The sequence below is a fragment of the Mesocricetus auratus genome, unplaced genomic scaffold (assembly GCF_017639785.1).
Source record: "Mesocricetus auratus isolate SY011 unplaced genomic scaffold, BCM_Maur_2.0 Super-Scaffold_100676, whole genome shotgun sequence".
Lineage (NCBI taxonomy): Eukaryota > Metazoa > Chordata > Mammalia > Rodentia > Cricetidae > Mesocricetus > Mesocricetus auratus.
The window spans coordinates 40914960-40929017 of record NW_024429266.1 but is presented as its reverse complement, the minus strand read 5'-3'; the positions used below and the strand labels follow the sequence as shown (position 1 = coordinate 40929017).

At 41.1% G+C, this 14058-nt stretch overlaps 1 protein-coding gene across 1 annotated transcript; it reads left to right on the top strand.

The window, feature by feature from the left end:
- The first annotated feature begins 250 nt into the window (after positions 1-250).
- Ptgs2 (prostaglandin-endoperoxide synthase 2) lies at positions 251-8524 on the top strand. Its single transcript, XM_005073469.4, has 10 exons — positions 251-518; positions 1248-1364; positions 1488-1631; positions 2217-2360; positions 2894-3075; positions 4009-4092; positions 4212-4458; positions 4623-4909; positions 5290-5437; positions 5697-8524. Exons 1-10 carry the CDS (start codon positions 467-469, stop codon positions 6104-6106), a joined length of 1815 nt encoding a protein of 604 aa, XP_005073526.1. The 5' UTR covers positions 251-466; the 3' UTR covers positions 6107-8524.
- Positions 8525-14058: the final 5534 nt, after the last annotated feature.

The window sequence follows — 14058 nt, the reverse complement described above, 5'->3', positions numbered from 1 at the left end:
GGTTGCCACCTGGATCACTGGATACGGGACTGGGAGGAACCCAGGGACCCCAAAGAGAGCCAACGTGGGTGCGCGCACAGGAACCGCTCGGGGCGCCAGGAGGGATGCGAGAGGGCGGCGCAGTTCTCTTGGCACCACCTGGGGCAGCCGAGCGCAGCTTCCCGGCTTCCCTCGTCTCCGTTTGCGTGGGTTACAGCCCTGCCCCCACCCGCCTTGCGCAACTCCCCGAAGCGGAGGAGGTGGGGGAAGGCTATTGGGGGTAGGCGAAAGACTGGGCGGAAAGAACCAGTCACCACATGGTCACGTGGGGGCTCTTTGCAGGCATAAAAGCGAGGTTCTCCCCGTTAGCAGCCAGTTGTCAAACTGCGAGCAGAGAGCTCCAGGAGTGTCAGAAGACTGTCCACGAAGGAACTCGGTGCTGCGTCCCGCCAGCTCAGCCACCTCCGACACCGCCGCCACCTCCGAGATGCTCTTCCGAGCTGTGCTGCTCTGCACCGCTCTGGCGCTCAGCCATGCAGGTGAGTGGCCCCGCGCACTAAGGCGCCCCCACGATCTCCAGCGCAGACCCCTTTTTCTAGTGCAGGGACCGCTCAGTGGCAAAGAGCCTGGACCACTTGGGTCAGGAGGAACCGCAAGGATGGCTTGCTTTTGCCACTGGCTCTCAAGTTATGCGGAGCAGAGAGCTACTCTCATCTGCAAAAGCCTAATAGCCATAATAGTTTGCAGGTTGTCTGTGTAAGATAAAATATGATCAATACATGTGCAGTGCATGTTTGGGGACGACTGAGTAGGAATGATTACTTTAAATACCTGCCGGTGTTTTTCTGCCCCCAAGAAAGTTCAGAATACATTTAAAAAAGATATTCAAAATGTTAAAAGTAAACTGTTTTACTTTGGTTTTCCTTACATTAAATTTTAATTAACGTACTAGATCGATCCATTTTAATTTCGAAAGTGCTACTTAAGAGTTCTAATCAGAACATTTAAGAAATTACTGTGAAATGTTAATAATGTGAGCTATGATGTTAGGTCCTCTACTTTTCTTGCCTAGAAAAAGAAATTGCAAATTCTACATTACAGTCACTTGATGAGACAGACTTAATTAAAACAGCCCCCCCACTACCTGTGTATTCTAAGTTACCAGTGTAAACTTGACCCATAGTAACAATTAAATCTTTAAGTTAAGATGAGGATGACAAGAGTGACTGACAGGCTGTCTTATTATTGTTTTTTTTTTTTTAATGTAGCAAATCCTTGCTGTTCCAACCCCTGTCAAAACCGAGGTGAATGTATGAGCACAGGATTTGACCAGTATAAATGCGACTGTACTCGGACAGGATTCTATGGTGAAAACTGCACTATACGTAAGTTTCCCCTGAGCTTTCTTCCTTTGGAATGGAACCACATACAGTTACCATCATTTTATATATTTGTGCCCTGTGGGGAGTCTCTCCTAATTTCTCCCCCCACCCCTGCTCTCTCTCCAGCCGAGTTTCTGACAAGAATTAAATTGCTGCTGAAGCCCACCCCAAACACAGTACACTATATCCTGACCCACTTCAAGGGAGTCTGGAACATTGTGAATAACATTTCCTTTCTTCGAAATTCAATCATGAGATACGTGTTGACATGTAAGTACAAACTCCCTGCTTCTAGGATCCTCCCACAAAAATATGCACTAGAAACCCAACCCCAAGATATATTCCCAACCTTTTCAACCCCGCATCCCCCCCCCAAAATGCCCACAATATTGACATGTGAGACTGTAGCCAGGATCCTATTTACGACCCCCAACCTTCACTCCTGTGGAGAAAATGTGCTCCCCTTGTTTATGGAGTACCTATGGCTCCCAGAATTGTTTTGAACATGCATCACCCTTTAAAGCAAATGGTGGATTCAGCTTTGGGTCAGAAGAGAAAATAACTTTCTATAGTTCTAAGTGAGGGCCATGCCCAACTGTATCAGTCATCAGCTATGGAACAGGGAGTGGGTGGTACCTGAAAAGTCAAGACTACTGGAGCATAAGGTCCTGGGCAAAGCTTAAGCTTCATTGAAGACACATTTCCAGGTGCCCTTTCAAGTGTAGTCATTGTAAAGCAGGGTGTCTTTGTCTGAATGAAAGCCAATCTCTGTGCCTTCCACACTGTACAATGATAATTAACATTCCCTGTTTTTTTCATATCAGGGCCAATAATTTTTTTTCTTTAAAATTCCAGCCAGATCACATTTGATTGACAGTCCACCAACTTACAATGTACACTATGGTTACAAAAACTGGGAAGCTTTCTCCAACCTCTCCTACTATACCAGAGTCCTTCCTCCTGTGGCTGATGACTGCCCAACTCCCTTGGGTGTGAAAGGTGAGTGAGAAGAAACAGAGATGTAGCAATTGCAGTGATGGTTGGGTGTGCATTTTAAAAAGGTACCTTAGATTGTCATTTACTTACTTAGTACGTAACTTAGTATGACTATCCACAGAGGATTTTTAAAGTGCCTACTCTGTAAAAGTAAATCTTCACTTTGATATAATGTCTTAACATTAGCATATTGTGCTAAATAGAATTGGCGTTAGTTAAAAATGGTAAAACTGTTCAATAAGATGTTCCCCAATTCTTGTACTCTTGGCTCATTGACTGTAATCTCAGCATTAGACTGACCAGGTAAAGATTCATCAGTAAGCTCAAGGCCAACTTAGGATAGAGAGGGAGTTTGAGTAGTGTGGAGTACAAGCATATGACTGTGCCTCAAAGCAAAGCAAAACAACTTTATTGGTCTTACAGTCCTCCTTGAGACTATGTTTCTAAGTGACCAATGCTCTCGTGAATTAGACAGTCATCTGTTTGCTTTAACAAATGTATGAATGGGTTTTTACTTTAGAGTTTTCATGTTTCAGGAAATAAGGAGCTTCCTGATTCGAAAGAAGTTCTGGAAAAAGTTCTTCTCAGGAGAAAGTTCATCCCTGATCCCCAAGGCACGAATATGATGTTTGCATTCTTTGCCCAGCACTTTACTCATCAGTTTTTCAAGACAGATCAGAAACGAGGACCTGGCTTCACCCGAGGACTGGGCCATGGGGTAAGATAGGCTTAACTCAGAATCAAAGTAAATCCTTAGGAAATGCTGACGCCTTGCCATGCCAAACAAATCATACACACCCATCTTTTATACAAATGTCATGTCTACTAAAGCCATAGTAGAGTGTGGCTTTAAACAGAATTCACAGAGATATGTTAATGTATACTTTCCTTACATATTTAGTTTAAAATTTTGATCTACAAAAAATGCTGCGTTTTTCAAAAATTAATTAACTAATTATTGGTAACACTGGGAAGTGGCCTTAGAACTTGGTGATTGTTAGGCACTGTGCTCTGCCATTTGAGGTACAGGCCCATCACTCCAAAAAAAATAGCTGCACCATGACTACGCTGCTTAAAATAATATAAAAATAGCTATCATGGTTATAATGAGGCATGCACCGTATTTAATATAAGGTACTAATATCATTCAACATAAATAGATTTACAGGGGTGAGTTGAGGGGAGACAGAAGGGAGTTAGGGAAAAAGAACAGAAGGAGAGGAGGGAGGGATGTAAAATAAATAAACTAATTAATAAAAAAGAGGCATGCAGGCTTGTAGCACTGAATGACAATATTTTAGTATTTTGTGATGATTAAAAAGCCATTTGTTGGGCTTGGGATAACTCAGTGTTTAAGAACACTTATTGTTCTTGAACAGGAACCAGCTTAAGTTCCCAACACTCACACGGAGGTTAAAGCATCTATCTCTAGAGCCAGTCAGTTCTAGAAGATTTAATGCCTCCTTCTGACCTCATTGGGCACCAGGCATGTACATGATGTATATAGGTGCATATAGGCAAGCACTCACACATATAAAAATAAAATAAATCTAAAAACGTCACTTGTTGAATTTTAAAGGCAACTAAGTCATAATAATTTAGTAACAAATGCTAGACATTAGTAAATTGAAATTTCTCCATAACCTTCTAGGTGGACTTGAACCACATTTACGGTGAAACCCTAGAGAGACAACATAAACTGCGCCTTTTCAAGGATGGAAAATTGAAGTATCAGGTATTTTCCTTACATTATAGGAATTATCACCTGCCGTTTTCACTTACATTTTAAAACGGCTGGTTGTGTGTGTTTGTGAGTTATTTTAACTCTCTGCTATTATTACTGTTTTGGTTTAGGTCATTGGTGGAGAGGTGTATCCTCCCACAGTCAAAGACACCCAGGTGGAGATGATCTACCCTCCTCACACCCCTGAGCACCTACGGTTCGCTGTGGGGCAGGAGGTCTTTGGTCTGGTGCCTGGTCTGATGATGTATGCTACCATCTGGCTGCGAGAGCACAACAGAGTGTGTGATGTGCTTAAACAGGAGCATCCTGAGTGGGACGATGAGCGGTTATTCCAGACAAGCAGACTCATACTGATAGGTGAGTAGGAGAAAATCAGTAATCTCCCCAAAGAAAAAGAAAACTTCACGTGTTGTGGTTGCTATGTTTTGACACACTGTTGTGAATAGTGAGAATGAACATGACTGCTAGCATATCAACCATTTGATCGTTAGGAAAACAGACTCTCTTGTGTTGTCCAACAGGAGAGACTATCAAGATCGTGATCGAAGACTATGTGCAGCACCTGAGCGGCTACCACTTCAAACTCAAGTTCGACCCGGAGCTGCTTTTCAACCAGCAGTTCCAGTATCAGAACCGCATTGCAGCTGAATTCAACACACTGTATCACTGGCACCCCTTGCTGCCCGACACCTTTCAAATCGAGGACCAGGAGTACAACTTCAAACAGTTCCTCTACAACAACTCCATTCTCCTCGAGCACGGACTCGCCCAGTTTGTTGAGTCATTCACCAGACAGATTGCTGGTCGGGTAAGCATCATCCTAAAAAGCAAGAGCAAGCGGGTCAGTGGCTTTAGGATTTCTGTCATAGAGATAACTTATACTATAAGGATAACCAGATGTTCTACTGGTTCTTGAAAATGAAGCCTAGGCAGTTTTTGAAAGGCTATAGTTTTAATCTACAGTTATCAAGCAAATAACAAAACATTATCTTAAAACTAATATTTTAAATAGCTTGCAATCATCTGACAGATTATAGAAGTAAATACTCAGACTTGTGTATCAGCTTACTTTTTGTAATTGTAAAAGACAAGTTCTTTACAGACTAGAGGTATTGACGGTGTTGACGTCAAGACATAGGACAACAGGAATATGCCTAAGAATCGCATTTTATTATTCCCTTTCCTCAGGTTGCTGGGGGTAGGAATGTTCCAGTTGCAGTAAAAGCAGTGGCAAAGGCCTCCATTGACCAGAGCAGAGAGATGAAATACCAGTCCCTCAATGAGTATCGCAAACGCTTCTCCCTGAAGCCTTATACATCATTTGAAGAACTTACAGGTGAGAGATTGTTTCTGAAATTCTTAAAAGGATCAAGGATTAAATGGGGAAAGAGAAGATGAGAGAGAATTTGATAAGGGATGAGCCTCCTCCTCTCCCTCCTCCTTCTTCTCTCCTTTTTAAGGACTCAGTTTATTGAGGAGGGGTGAGCATGGGAGTGGGCTAGTGAGCAGGGAAAAGCCTATGCTTGAAAGCTGGAACTATTTTGTCCTTTTTCTAGTTTGACATTGCCTGTATCTCTGTCTTCTTTACCTTCTAGGAGAGACAGAAATGGCCGCAGAGTTGAAAGCCCTCTACAGTGACATTGATGCCATGGAGCTGTATCCTGCCCTGCTGGTGGAAAAGCCTCGTCCAGATGCTATCTTTGGGGAGACCATGGTAGAACTTGGAGCACCATTCTCCTTGAAAGGACTTATGGGTAATCCCATCTGTTCTCCTCAGTACTGGAAGCCAAGCACTTTTGGAGGAGAAGTGGGTTTTAAGATCATCAACACTGCCACAATTCAGTCTCTCATCTGTAATAACGTTAAGGGCTGCCCTTTCGTCTCCTTCAGTGTGCACGATCCGCAGCCTACCAAAGCAGCCACCATCAATGCAAGTGCCTCCCATGCCAGACTAGACGACATCAACCCCACAGTGCTCATCAAAGGGCGTTCAACTGAGCTGTAGAAGTCTACTGGTCATATTTATTTATTTATATGAACAATTTAATTTAATTATTTAATATTTATACAGAATGCCCTTTTCACTTAACACCTTCTGTAACAGAAGGCAATGTCCTGAATGATGTTACATTTGTGAAGATTCCTGTGTTTGTACTTGGAATATATGTTGCCCTCGAGTGAAAGAGAAAAACGGCTTTCACTCTTTTATGTAAACCAATGGGAAATGATTTTTGATATTTTTACTTGAATTTTAGCTCATATTATATCTTAATAAGAGCAAAGGAAAGATGTTTGAATACTTAAATGCTGTTACAACATGACAGATGCTGCAAATGTCTACACTGTTGATTATGACTGTATCTTCCTAGCTACGTTAGGAGCAGCTAATGTGGAATTTTAAAGAAATCTTGCATATCTATATCTCATTAAACAAAAGGGTACCAGCTAAGCTTTCAATGACCATTTACGGCAGATACTGCCAATGAGTTCATTTAAAAAAGCAGTCTTAAAATGAATGATTTGAAATTTCTAAATGGAGAGCTTGAATCCCTTTTGAATGCTCTCACTTTCTTAAGCTGTTAATTTTGGACCCATCCCAATAAAACAGCTATCATAAACACAAATCTCTCAAATTAGTAGAAATTACATTATGATTAGTGGTTAAAAACTATGTCAGGGATTTTTTTTCTCAGTAGGAGTGAAATGCTACTTACTGTGGTGGTGAGACCTTCCTTATAATTCAAGATGCCAGTATAGGAAGAGGGTAGAGCTCCTGCTGTTCTAGTTTAAGAGTAAGATCTTTAAAGAGTTTGATTATATGAATAGTAGCAAGCAAATCTTCAACAATGAAAGACTTACAAATAAAATAACCAAGGACAAAGGATTCCCAATTAAAGATCACATTTGGGGTTACACTTCTGAAGGAGACGTTTTGATCCTTGTGTGATGCTGGCATGATACTCAACAGGTTTTTGCTGTGAGAATAATGACTTAGCAAGCTGGACTTAAACCATTTTTCTCTTGTACAGTATGATACAACAGTCCGTCTCTCAATGCCAAATGTATCAGTGGCCTTGTGAGCTTCTTCCAAGTGTTGAAATTTATTCTTGCTCATTCTATATGAAGTGCAGAGGGACCTGTGCACTGTGTGAGTCCAGCTTGGATGCCAGCACGCTGCTCCTCTTATTTCTTTTTCTTGTCACCATTTTACTATGAGAAACTGCTGATGATTTTTTCTTTGCTGTTTTCTAGGGTTGGGATTTTTCTTTGCTGTTTTCCAGGTTTTTAATATCAGGTCTATTCTCTCTTTAACCTCTATTAATGTTTTCTCTACTTGAAATTTTACATTCAGGACAACCTCAGCTCAGGACTACTAGGTACTCCCCTTTGGAGGAGTAAGTTCACTTTAGGTGAAAGGCAGAAATTTTTACTTATAATTAACTATACTAGAGGACCCTATCAAGATATGAGTGCCTTATATGGAAATGTAGGGGGTTTGTAACAAGAAAGTTACATTCTTGTTGTGAAGAATGGCTTTCTTACTTACAAACAAGGTCAGTTAGTGAGTAGTTCTGGGCAATAGTAGTAAACATAAAACAATACTGAAGATAATTCTACATCTCATTATCAGCTGAGGTACTGTATATTACTTAATTTATTGAGGATAATTATGTCTTTTAGACATTATTGTTATAAACTATGTTTAAGCCTACAAGTGTTTGTTTTTGATTTGTGTCAGAATCAATGTACCTTTTTTTGTGATTACCTCTCTGAAATCCTGTGTAAACAATCAAACAAAATGATGAGATTAATGTTTGTAGATAAATTTTAAGAAAATTAGTCTGGTATATTGAGAGGTTTAAAGATGGAATTTATCCATAGAGCATACTGCAGAGAACATTGTCTCACCGAAACGTGTTATAAAGACTGACATCTTAGACATTTTGAAGGCCCTGTAGGTGCTCTATTAACTAGTCAAATTAAGAAATTGTCTTCAAAGCACTATAGGCATTAGTATCCATGGATCAAGAACTTATTACAGATAATATTTATGTAAATAACTGAAAATGTGTCTTATTAAGAGAAAGGAAAGATTTATTTTATTACAAATAATTACAAAATATTCTAAAGATTATATGCTTTTCATGATTAAGATGGAAAAATAATCAGCTTTAGAAAAAACTGTATAAAGATTGTTACTGTCACTGATTTTTTTTTAATCAAGCCAACTTGATTGTTTTGAACATGAACCTGCTGACTGAACCTGGAAATTCAGGTTAAGTGTGTGTCTGTTACAGTGCCTGAGAAAAATGTGTATTTAAATTAACTTATGTAAAAAAGAAGTCTTAGAACAAATGTTTGTTTATTTTTATACTATTTAAGAATTGAAAACTTCTGAAAATAAAAGTTGATTGTTTCTTTATCTTTTTGCATGGCATTGATTTCTCTGAGTGATGAACCTTAAACCATTGTTTTGTGTTCCTTTATCTATAATAGGAGTGAAAGGTAACATTAGTGGTGTAGAGTGATTGCCTGGCATTTAGGAGGCCCTGGGTTCTATCTTCCACATTGAAGAAGAAAAATCAAGGCTGTCCTTGATAAAATGACCCTGCCGTAGGTCCCATGAACTCATCTGAGAGTCACTGCTTATTATCTCAGTTGCTGAAGAACTGTTACAAGGTGTGTTTTGTGCTATAGGAGACACCAACAGGCTTGCTTTCATTGCCTAATCTAGAAGTGAATACAATATACAAAAGGCAGAATGGGCAAGGTGGGATGGCTCAGTGTGTAAAGCTGTTTGCCCCCAACCCTGATGACTTGGATTCCATCCCTGAAATCCACATGGTGGAAGGAGACAACTAACTCTCGTGAGTTGTTCTCTGTCTCTCTCTCTCTCTCTCTCTGTCTCTCTCTCTCTCTCTCTGTCTCTCTCTCTGTCTCTCTCTCTCTCACACACACACACACACAGACACACACACATACACACACACACACAAATATAAAAGTATTTTTTTTAAAAAGACAAAGATTTGTGTTACAAAGGAGGTACAAAATATGAAAAGAAAGTTCAAAGGAAAGAGAGATGGAGGGAGGAAGGGAAAGAAAAGAGAGGAGAGAAGAGAAAGAAAATGGAAGTCAATCAGCATGCTGGTATACTTTCATTCCAACACTCAAAAGACAGGTGAGTGGATCTCTGAGCTTCAGGCCAGCTGGGGTTACACAGTGAGACTCTGTCGAAACAAAGCAAAATACCAAAAAAAAAGCCAAGCAAGCAAAAAACAAACTCCACAGGCCACATATTTCATGCCTTTGCTAACCTCTCTGGCCCTTGGTGTTCTCCTTCCCTGTGATACTTTTTCCCATCATATTCCTGTGCCCCGACCCCTCATCACCATCACTTGCTGTGCCATTTCGAAGACCTTGATTTTCATCCTGCTCCTTGACTTACCTATAGTTCAGGCTGCCTATTGAGTGTCAGAGCCTAACATCTGACTTAAGTGTGCACTGAGCCTACTGCTGACCCATCAGTATCATCATGTCGTTATTGACCACCCAATTTTATCCTTACTTCTTTCTGCATCTAACTTAGATTCTATTGCTCATAATCACTCTCCATCTGTTCACTCTCCTACTGTACTTTTCTATTCACCTAATTGGAACAATTTACTTTCAGTCATTCAATGACTTCCCTCCCTCCTTCTCTCCCTCCCTCCTTCCCGTGTGTGTGTGTGTGTGTGTGTGTGTGTGTGTGTGTGTGTGTGTGTGTGTGAGAGAGAGAGAGAGAGAGAGAGAGAGAGAGAGAGAGAGAGAGAGAGAGATCTCACTGTATAGCTTTGGCTTGCATAAAACTCTAAATAGATCAGGTTTGTCTCTCTCAGAGATATATCTATCTGCCTACACCTCTGAGTCTCTGAGTTTTGGAATCAAGGGCATTAGCTATCATGCCCATATACATGTTTTTTTTTTCATGGTGCTTGCTTTGTAGTTCTTTTTGTTGTTGTTGTTGTTGTTTGTTTGTTTGTTTTTAAGATAAGGTCTCACATGGCAGCCCAGGGTGACAACCAGCTCACACAATCCTACCTCAACTTCCTAAGTGTTGGCTCTACAGATATTAGCTCCAGCGTCTGGCTTAACCTCTTCTATACTCAGCTCTTCAGCTCTTCAGGAGCATTCAACCCAAGGGTTTGTCTATTGTTTACACACACACAACACACACACACACTGTGGCACACAGTTTGCTATTCTCCTGGTCTTTTGCATTTGCAAAGAATACCTCTGTTCCTCTGCTGTATCTGTAAGTTGGCATACTATAATACCTTTCATGTTTATTGCACTGAAACTCTTAAGTTCAAACAATAATCACTCATAGGTTTTATATTTAATTGCTGATTTATATTTTAATCAGCTATTAGCAACCATCCACTAAAATTTACAAATGTAATCATTTACTTTCCATCTCTGCCTAAGCAACACAAGCACCATATAATCCAAACAATAATTTCTAAAGTTAATTAGATAATTACCATCTTCTAGTTTAAGCAAAACCCTTTTCTCCTCTCTCATACTTGCTCTAGTGGCAAACCTATCGATGGCATCCCACAAACAAATAAGAATTCTGTCACTTTCCTCCCCAACCCCGCCTGTGTCAACCTAGACAGTCCCTCTTTAGTCTTCCTTTTGTCTAAAACACTCTTCTTATGGTAATGAGAGTATGTGTTTTTAGAAGTCAACCTAACCATGGCTCTCCTATGTCTGAAAACTTCCAGTGACTTCTTACTAAACAAGAATATGAGCTTCTTATCCCCTTATTTATTAGCACCTCAATCATTCACTGAACTCATCCACTGTGCATCCCTTACTTGTATTTCATTTTTTGTTGTCATGACAAAATGCTTGAGACTGGCTAATTTGCTCCTGGCCCTGGAAGCTAGGGTCCAAGGCTGTGATGCTTCTGGTAGAGTGCCTCTGCCTCATATGTATCAACGAATGCAGGAAGACTGGGCAAGCAGACTGTGGAACAACGAGAGACATGGCTAAGTGTAGCTAATTCATGGTGGAGTAGGGAAGTACATTAATCCCTTTTGATGGTAGAACCCCTATGATCCAGAGAACTTATACTCAACCACCTTGCAATAATGTTTATAGCCAATTATATATATATATATATATATATATATTTTTGGTTTTATGAGACAGGGTTTCTCTATATTGTTTTGGAGGCTGTCGGTCCAGCCTGGCCTCGAACTCACAGAGATCCGCCTGCCTCTGCCTCCCAAGTGCTGGGATTAAAGGCGTGTGCCACCACCGCCCGGCCTAATTTAACTTTTTATATTAATTTTTGTATTTGCATTTAATTTTTACAAGTTATCTCCCTCCTCCCTCCCTCCTCTCTCTCTCTCTCTCTCTCTCTCTCTCTCTCTCTCTCTCTCTCTCTCTCTCTCTCTGTGCGTGGTGTAATTTGCCAGAGCTGATTCTCTTTCCCCTTCTATCATAAGTGTTCTAGAAATTGGATTCAGGTTGTCAGACTTGGTGACTGTTGTGCCCAAATTCTGAACCCCAAAATCACCAAGAGGCCCATTTAGATGCAAAAGCAAAGAGTCTTTTATTGTAGTTATTTAATGAGCTAAACCCATTAGCTGTGGGAACACCAGACCTTGAGCAGAGACCCACTTCCCCTTCTGCCTGGGAGTAGGCAGCTGTAAGACAATGTTTACTAAAAACAATACAATGCCTGGGGGCATTAAGTTCCTGGAAAAGGCCTGCCTACAGAAACCACCCTGACCTCGACCTTGTCCAAAGACTAACCACCCCTTCTGCCACGCCCAGATCAGTTTCTGGGGTGAGAGCAGAACCAGCCAGGGTAGAGGAGAGAGCAGAAGCTTCTCTGGTGGGAGCCTTTCTTAGGAAGTTTTCTTGAACCTTTTTGGGGCCTGCTTAAAGTTTTCTTTACATCGTTGAACGAGTCTCTGTGTTGTCAATCCCCGACACCCTCCGCACGTTCTCGGACACAGGCCGCGCAGCAGACGCGACAATTGGAGGTCCCACCGAGATCGTGACAGCGAGGTAAGTGGACTGGGTTGTCCCTTTTGCCAGCCAGGGACAGATGGAGGAAAATAGGAAAAGAAACAATGGGAAATAGTCCCTGGAAGTTTAAATTACAGTATCCCGTAAAAAAGTTGCTTGAAGAACAGGGGACTACAACCATGGCAGGCTTTTTAAAATGGATTGAACGAGGGAGCCCATGGTTCATTACTGGGGAAGGCTTAAATGTCCCAGATTGGGAGGATGTTTGCTATGATATTCAGAGAGCCGGGTGTTGGTGGCATACGTCTTTAATCCCAACACTCGGGAGGCAGAGATAGGAAGGAATGAGGCCATCCTGGTCTATAGAGCAAGTTCCAGGACAGCCTCCAAAAGGATAGAGAGAAACCCAGTCTCAAAAAAGAAATGAAAAAAAAAAAAGGGTAAAATAAGAAATAAAATAAAAAATCTCCAGTCTTTCGCCTGATCCACTGAGGTCAGGAAAGTAAAGGGGAACTGAGAGATCTAAAAGGCTAGCCAGTAAGGCTATGTGGATGTGTTAAAAAGGGGTACCAAGCTAGGGGTACCGGATGAAATCTCCAGGCCTTCGCCTGACAAAGGTCAGGAAAGTAAGGGGACCCTGAGAGATTGCCCTCAGATGGGGGGTGGATTGGATTAAATCTCCAGGCCTTCGCCTGACAAAGGTCAGGAAAGTAAGGGGACCCTGAGAGATTGCCCTCAGTTGGAGGGGGGATTGGATTAAATCTCTAGGCCTTAGCCTGACACTAAGGTCGGGGAAAAAGGGGAACCCAGAGATTGCCCTCAATTGGAGGGTGGATTGTGTAAATCTTAAGGCTTTTTGCATGAGGGAACATCCTGGGTTGAAAGTTGGATTGAAAATGGGTGAATAGCCGGGCGTTGGCAGCACACGCCTTTAATCCCAGTACTCGGGAGACACAGGCAGGCAGATCTCTTGAGTTCAAGGCCAGCCTGGTTTATAGAGCAAGTTCCAAGACAGCCTCCAAATAATACAGAAAAAAAAAATTGGTAACAAGCTGGGCGTTGGTGGCGCACGCCTTTAATCCCAGCACTTGGGGAGGCAGAGGCAGGCGTATCTCTGTGAGTTCGAGGCCAGGCTGGACTGACAGCCTCAAACAATACAGAGAAACCCTGATTAAAAAAAAAATGGGTGAAAAAAAATTTGTAACAGTAAAGAGGTACTGGTATTAAGTAAAGAAAAAGACAAAGGTATATACAATGGAAAAATTTTGTTTACATTTAAGTTCTATTTTGTGAGTCATCTCTAAAAACTTTTGGCCAAAAGCTTGGCCTCTCTACCTTGCATCTACAGTTACAAGGAGTAGGTACAGCTGTACCCCATGACTGTAGCTCAAATGGAGGAATGATAAAGAACATACAGGACTTTTTAACCTTTTAGTTCAAGGATTGGCTGGAGTTGTTCTTTTACATAGATTTCAATTAAGGTAGCTTCATTGCAACAGACTAATCATGACCTAGGGAAAAAGGATGACTGAAAGATGCATGTATGTTCTGAATGTATGGTGTGGCCACACCGGTATGTATGAAATGTGATTGTGAATGCGTGAGTGTGAACTGCTTATATGATTAAAAGGATACTTAAATCCCTTCAAAAATAGTTCAGAAGCTACCTAGATTGCTTTATATATAGCTAAAAGGAACATCCAGCCAGTCTGTTAATGTTTTAACAGAAAAATTTAAGATACAAATGAGGCCTTGTCAGCTAGTGAGAGCTCTACAGGTTAGATTGGGAAAGACTGCTCACAGACTTCAAATAATTTTCAAAAGTTATTTGGACACAGTATAGTTTATAATCTTTGAGTGATTTTCAGAAGTTTTTGGGAAATATTTAATGGATATGTCCTTTTTAATGGGCATCTACAAATAATCTAAGTA

What these genes read in the sequence shown, in the direction of transcription:
- Ptgs2 (XM_005073469.4), top strand. Translation starts at nt 467, where the DNA reads ATGCTCTTCCGAGCTGTGCTGCTCTGCACCGCTCTGGCGCTCAGCCAT. An exon ending in AACTCCCTTGGGTGTGAAAG is followed by an intron (nt 2,361 to 2,893) that starts GTGAGTGAGAAG and finishes TTCATGTTTCAG; the next exon opens with GAAATAAGGAGCTTCCTGAT. An exon ending in CCAGACAGATTGCTGGTCGG is followed by an intron (nt 4,910 to 5,289) that starts GTAAGCATCATC and finishes CCCTTTCCTCAG; the next exon opens with GTTGCTGGGGGTAGGAATGT.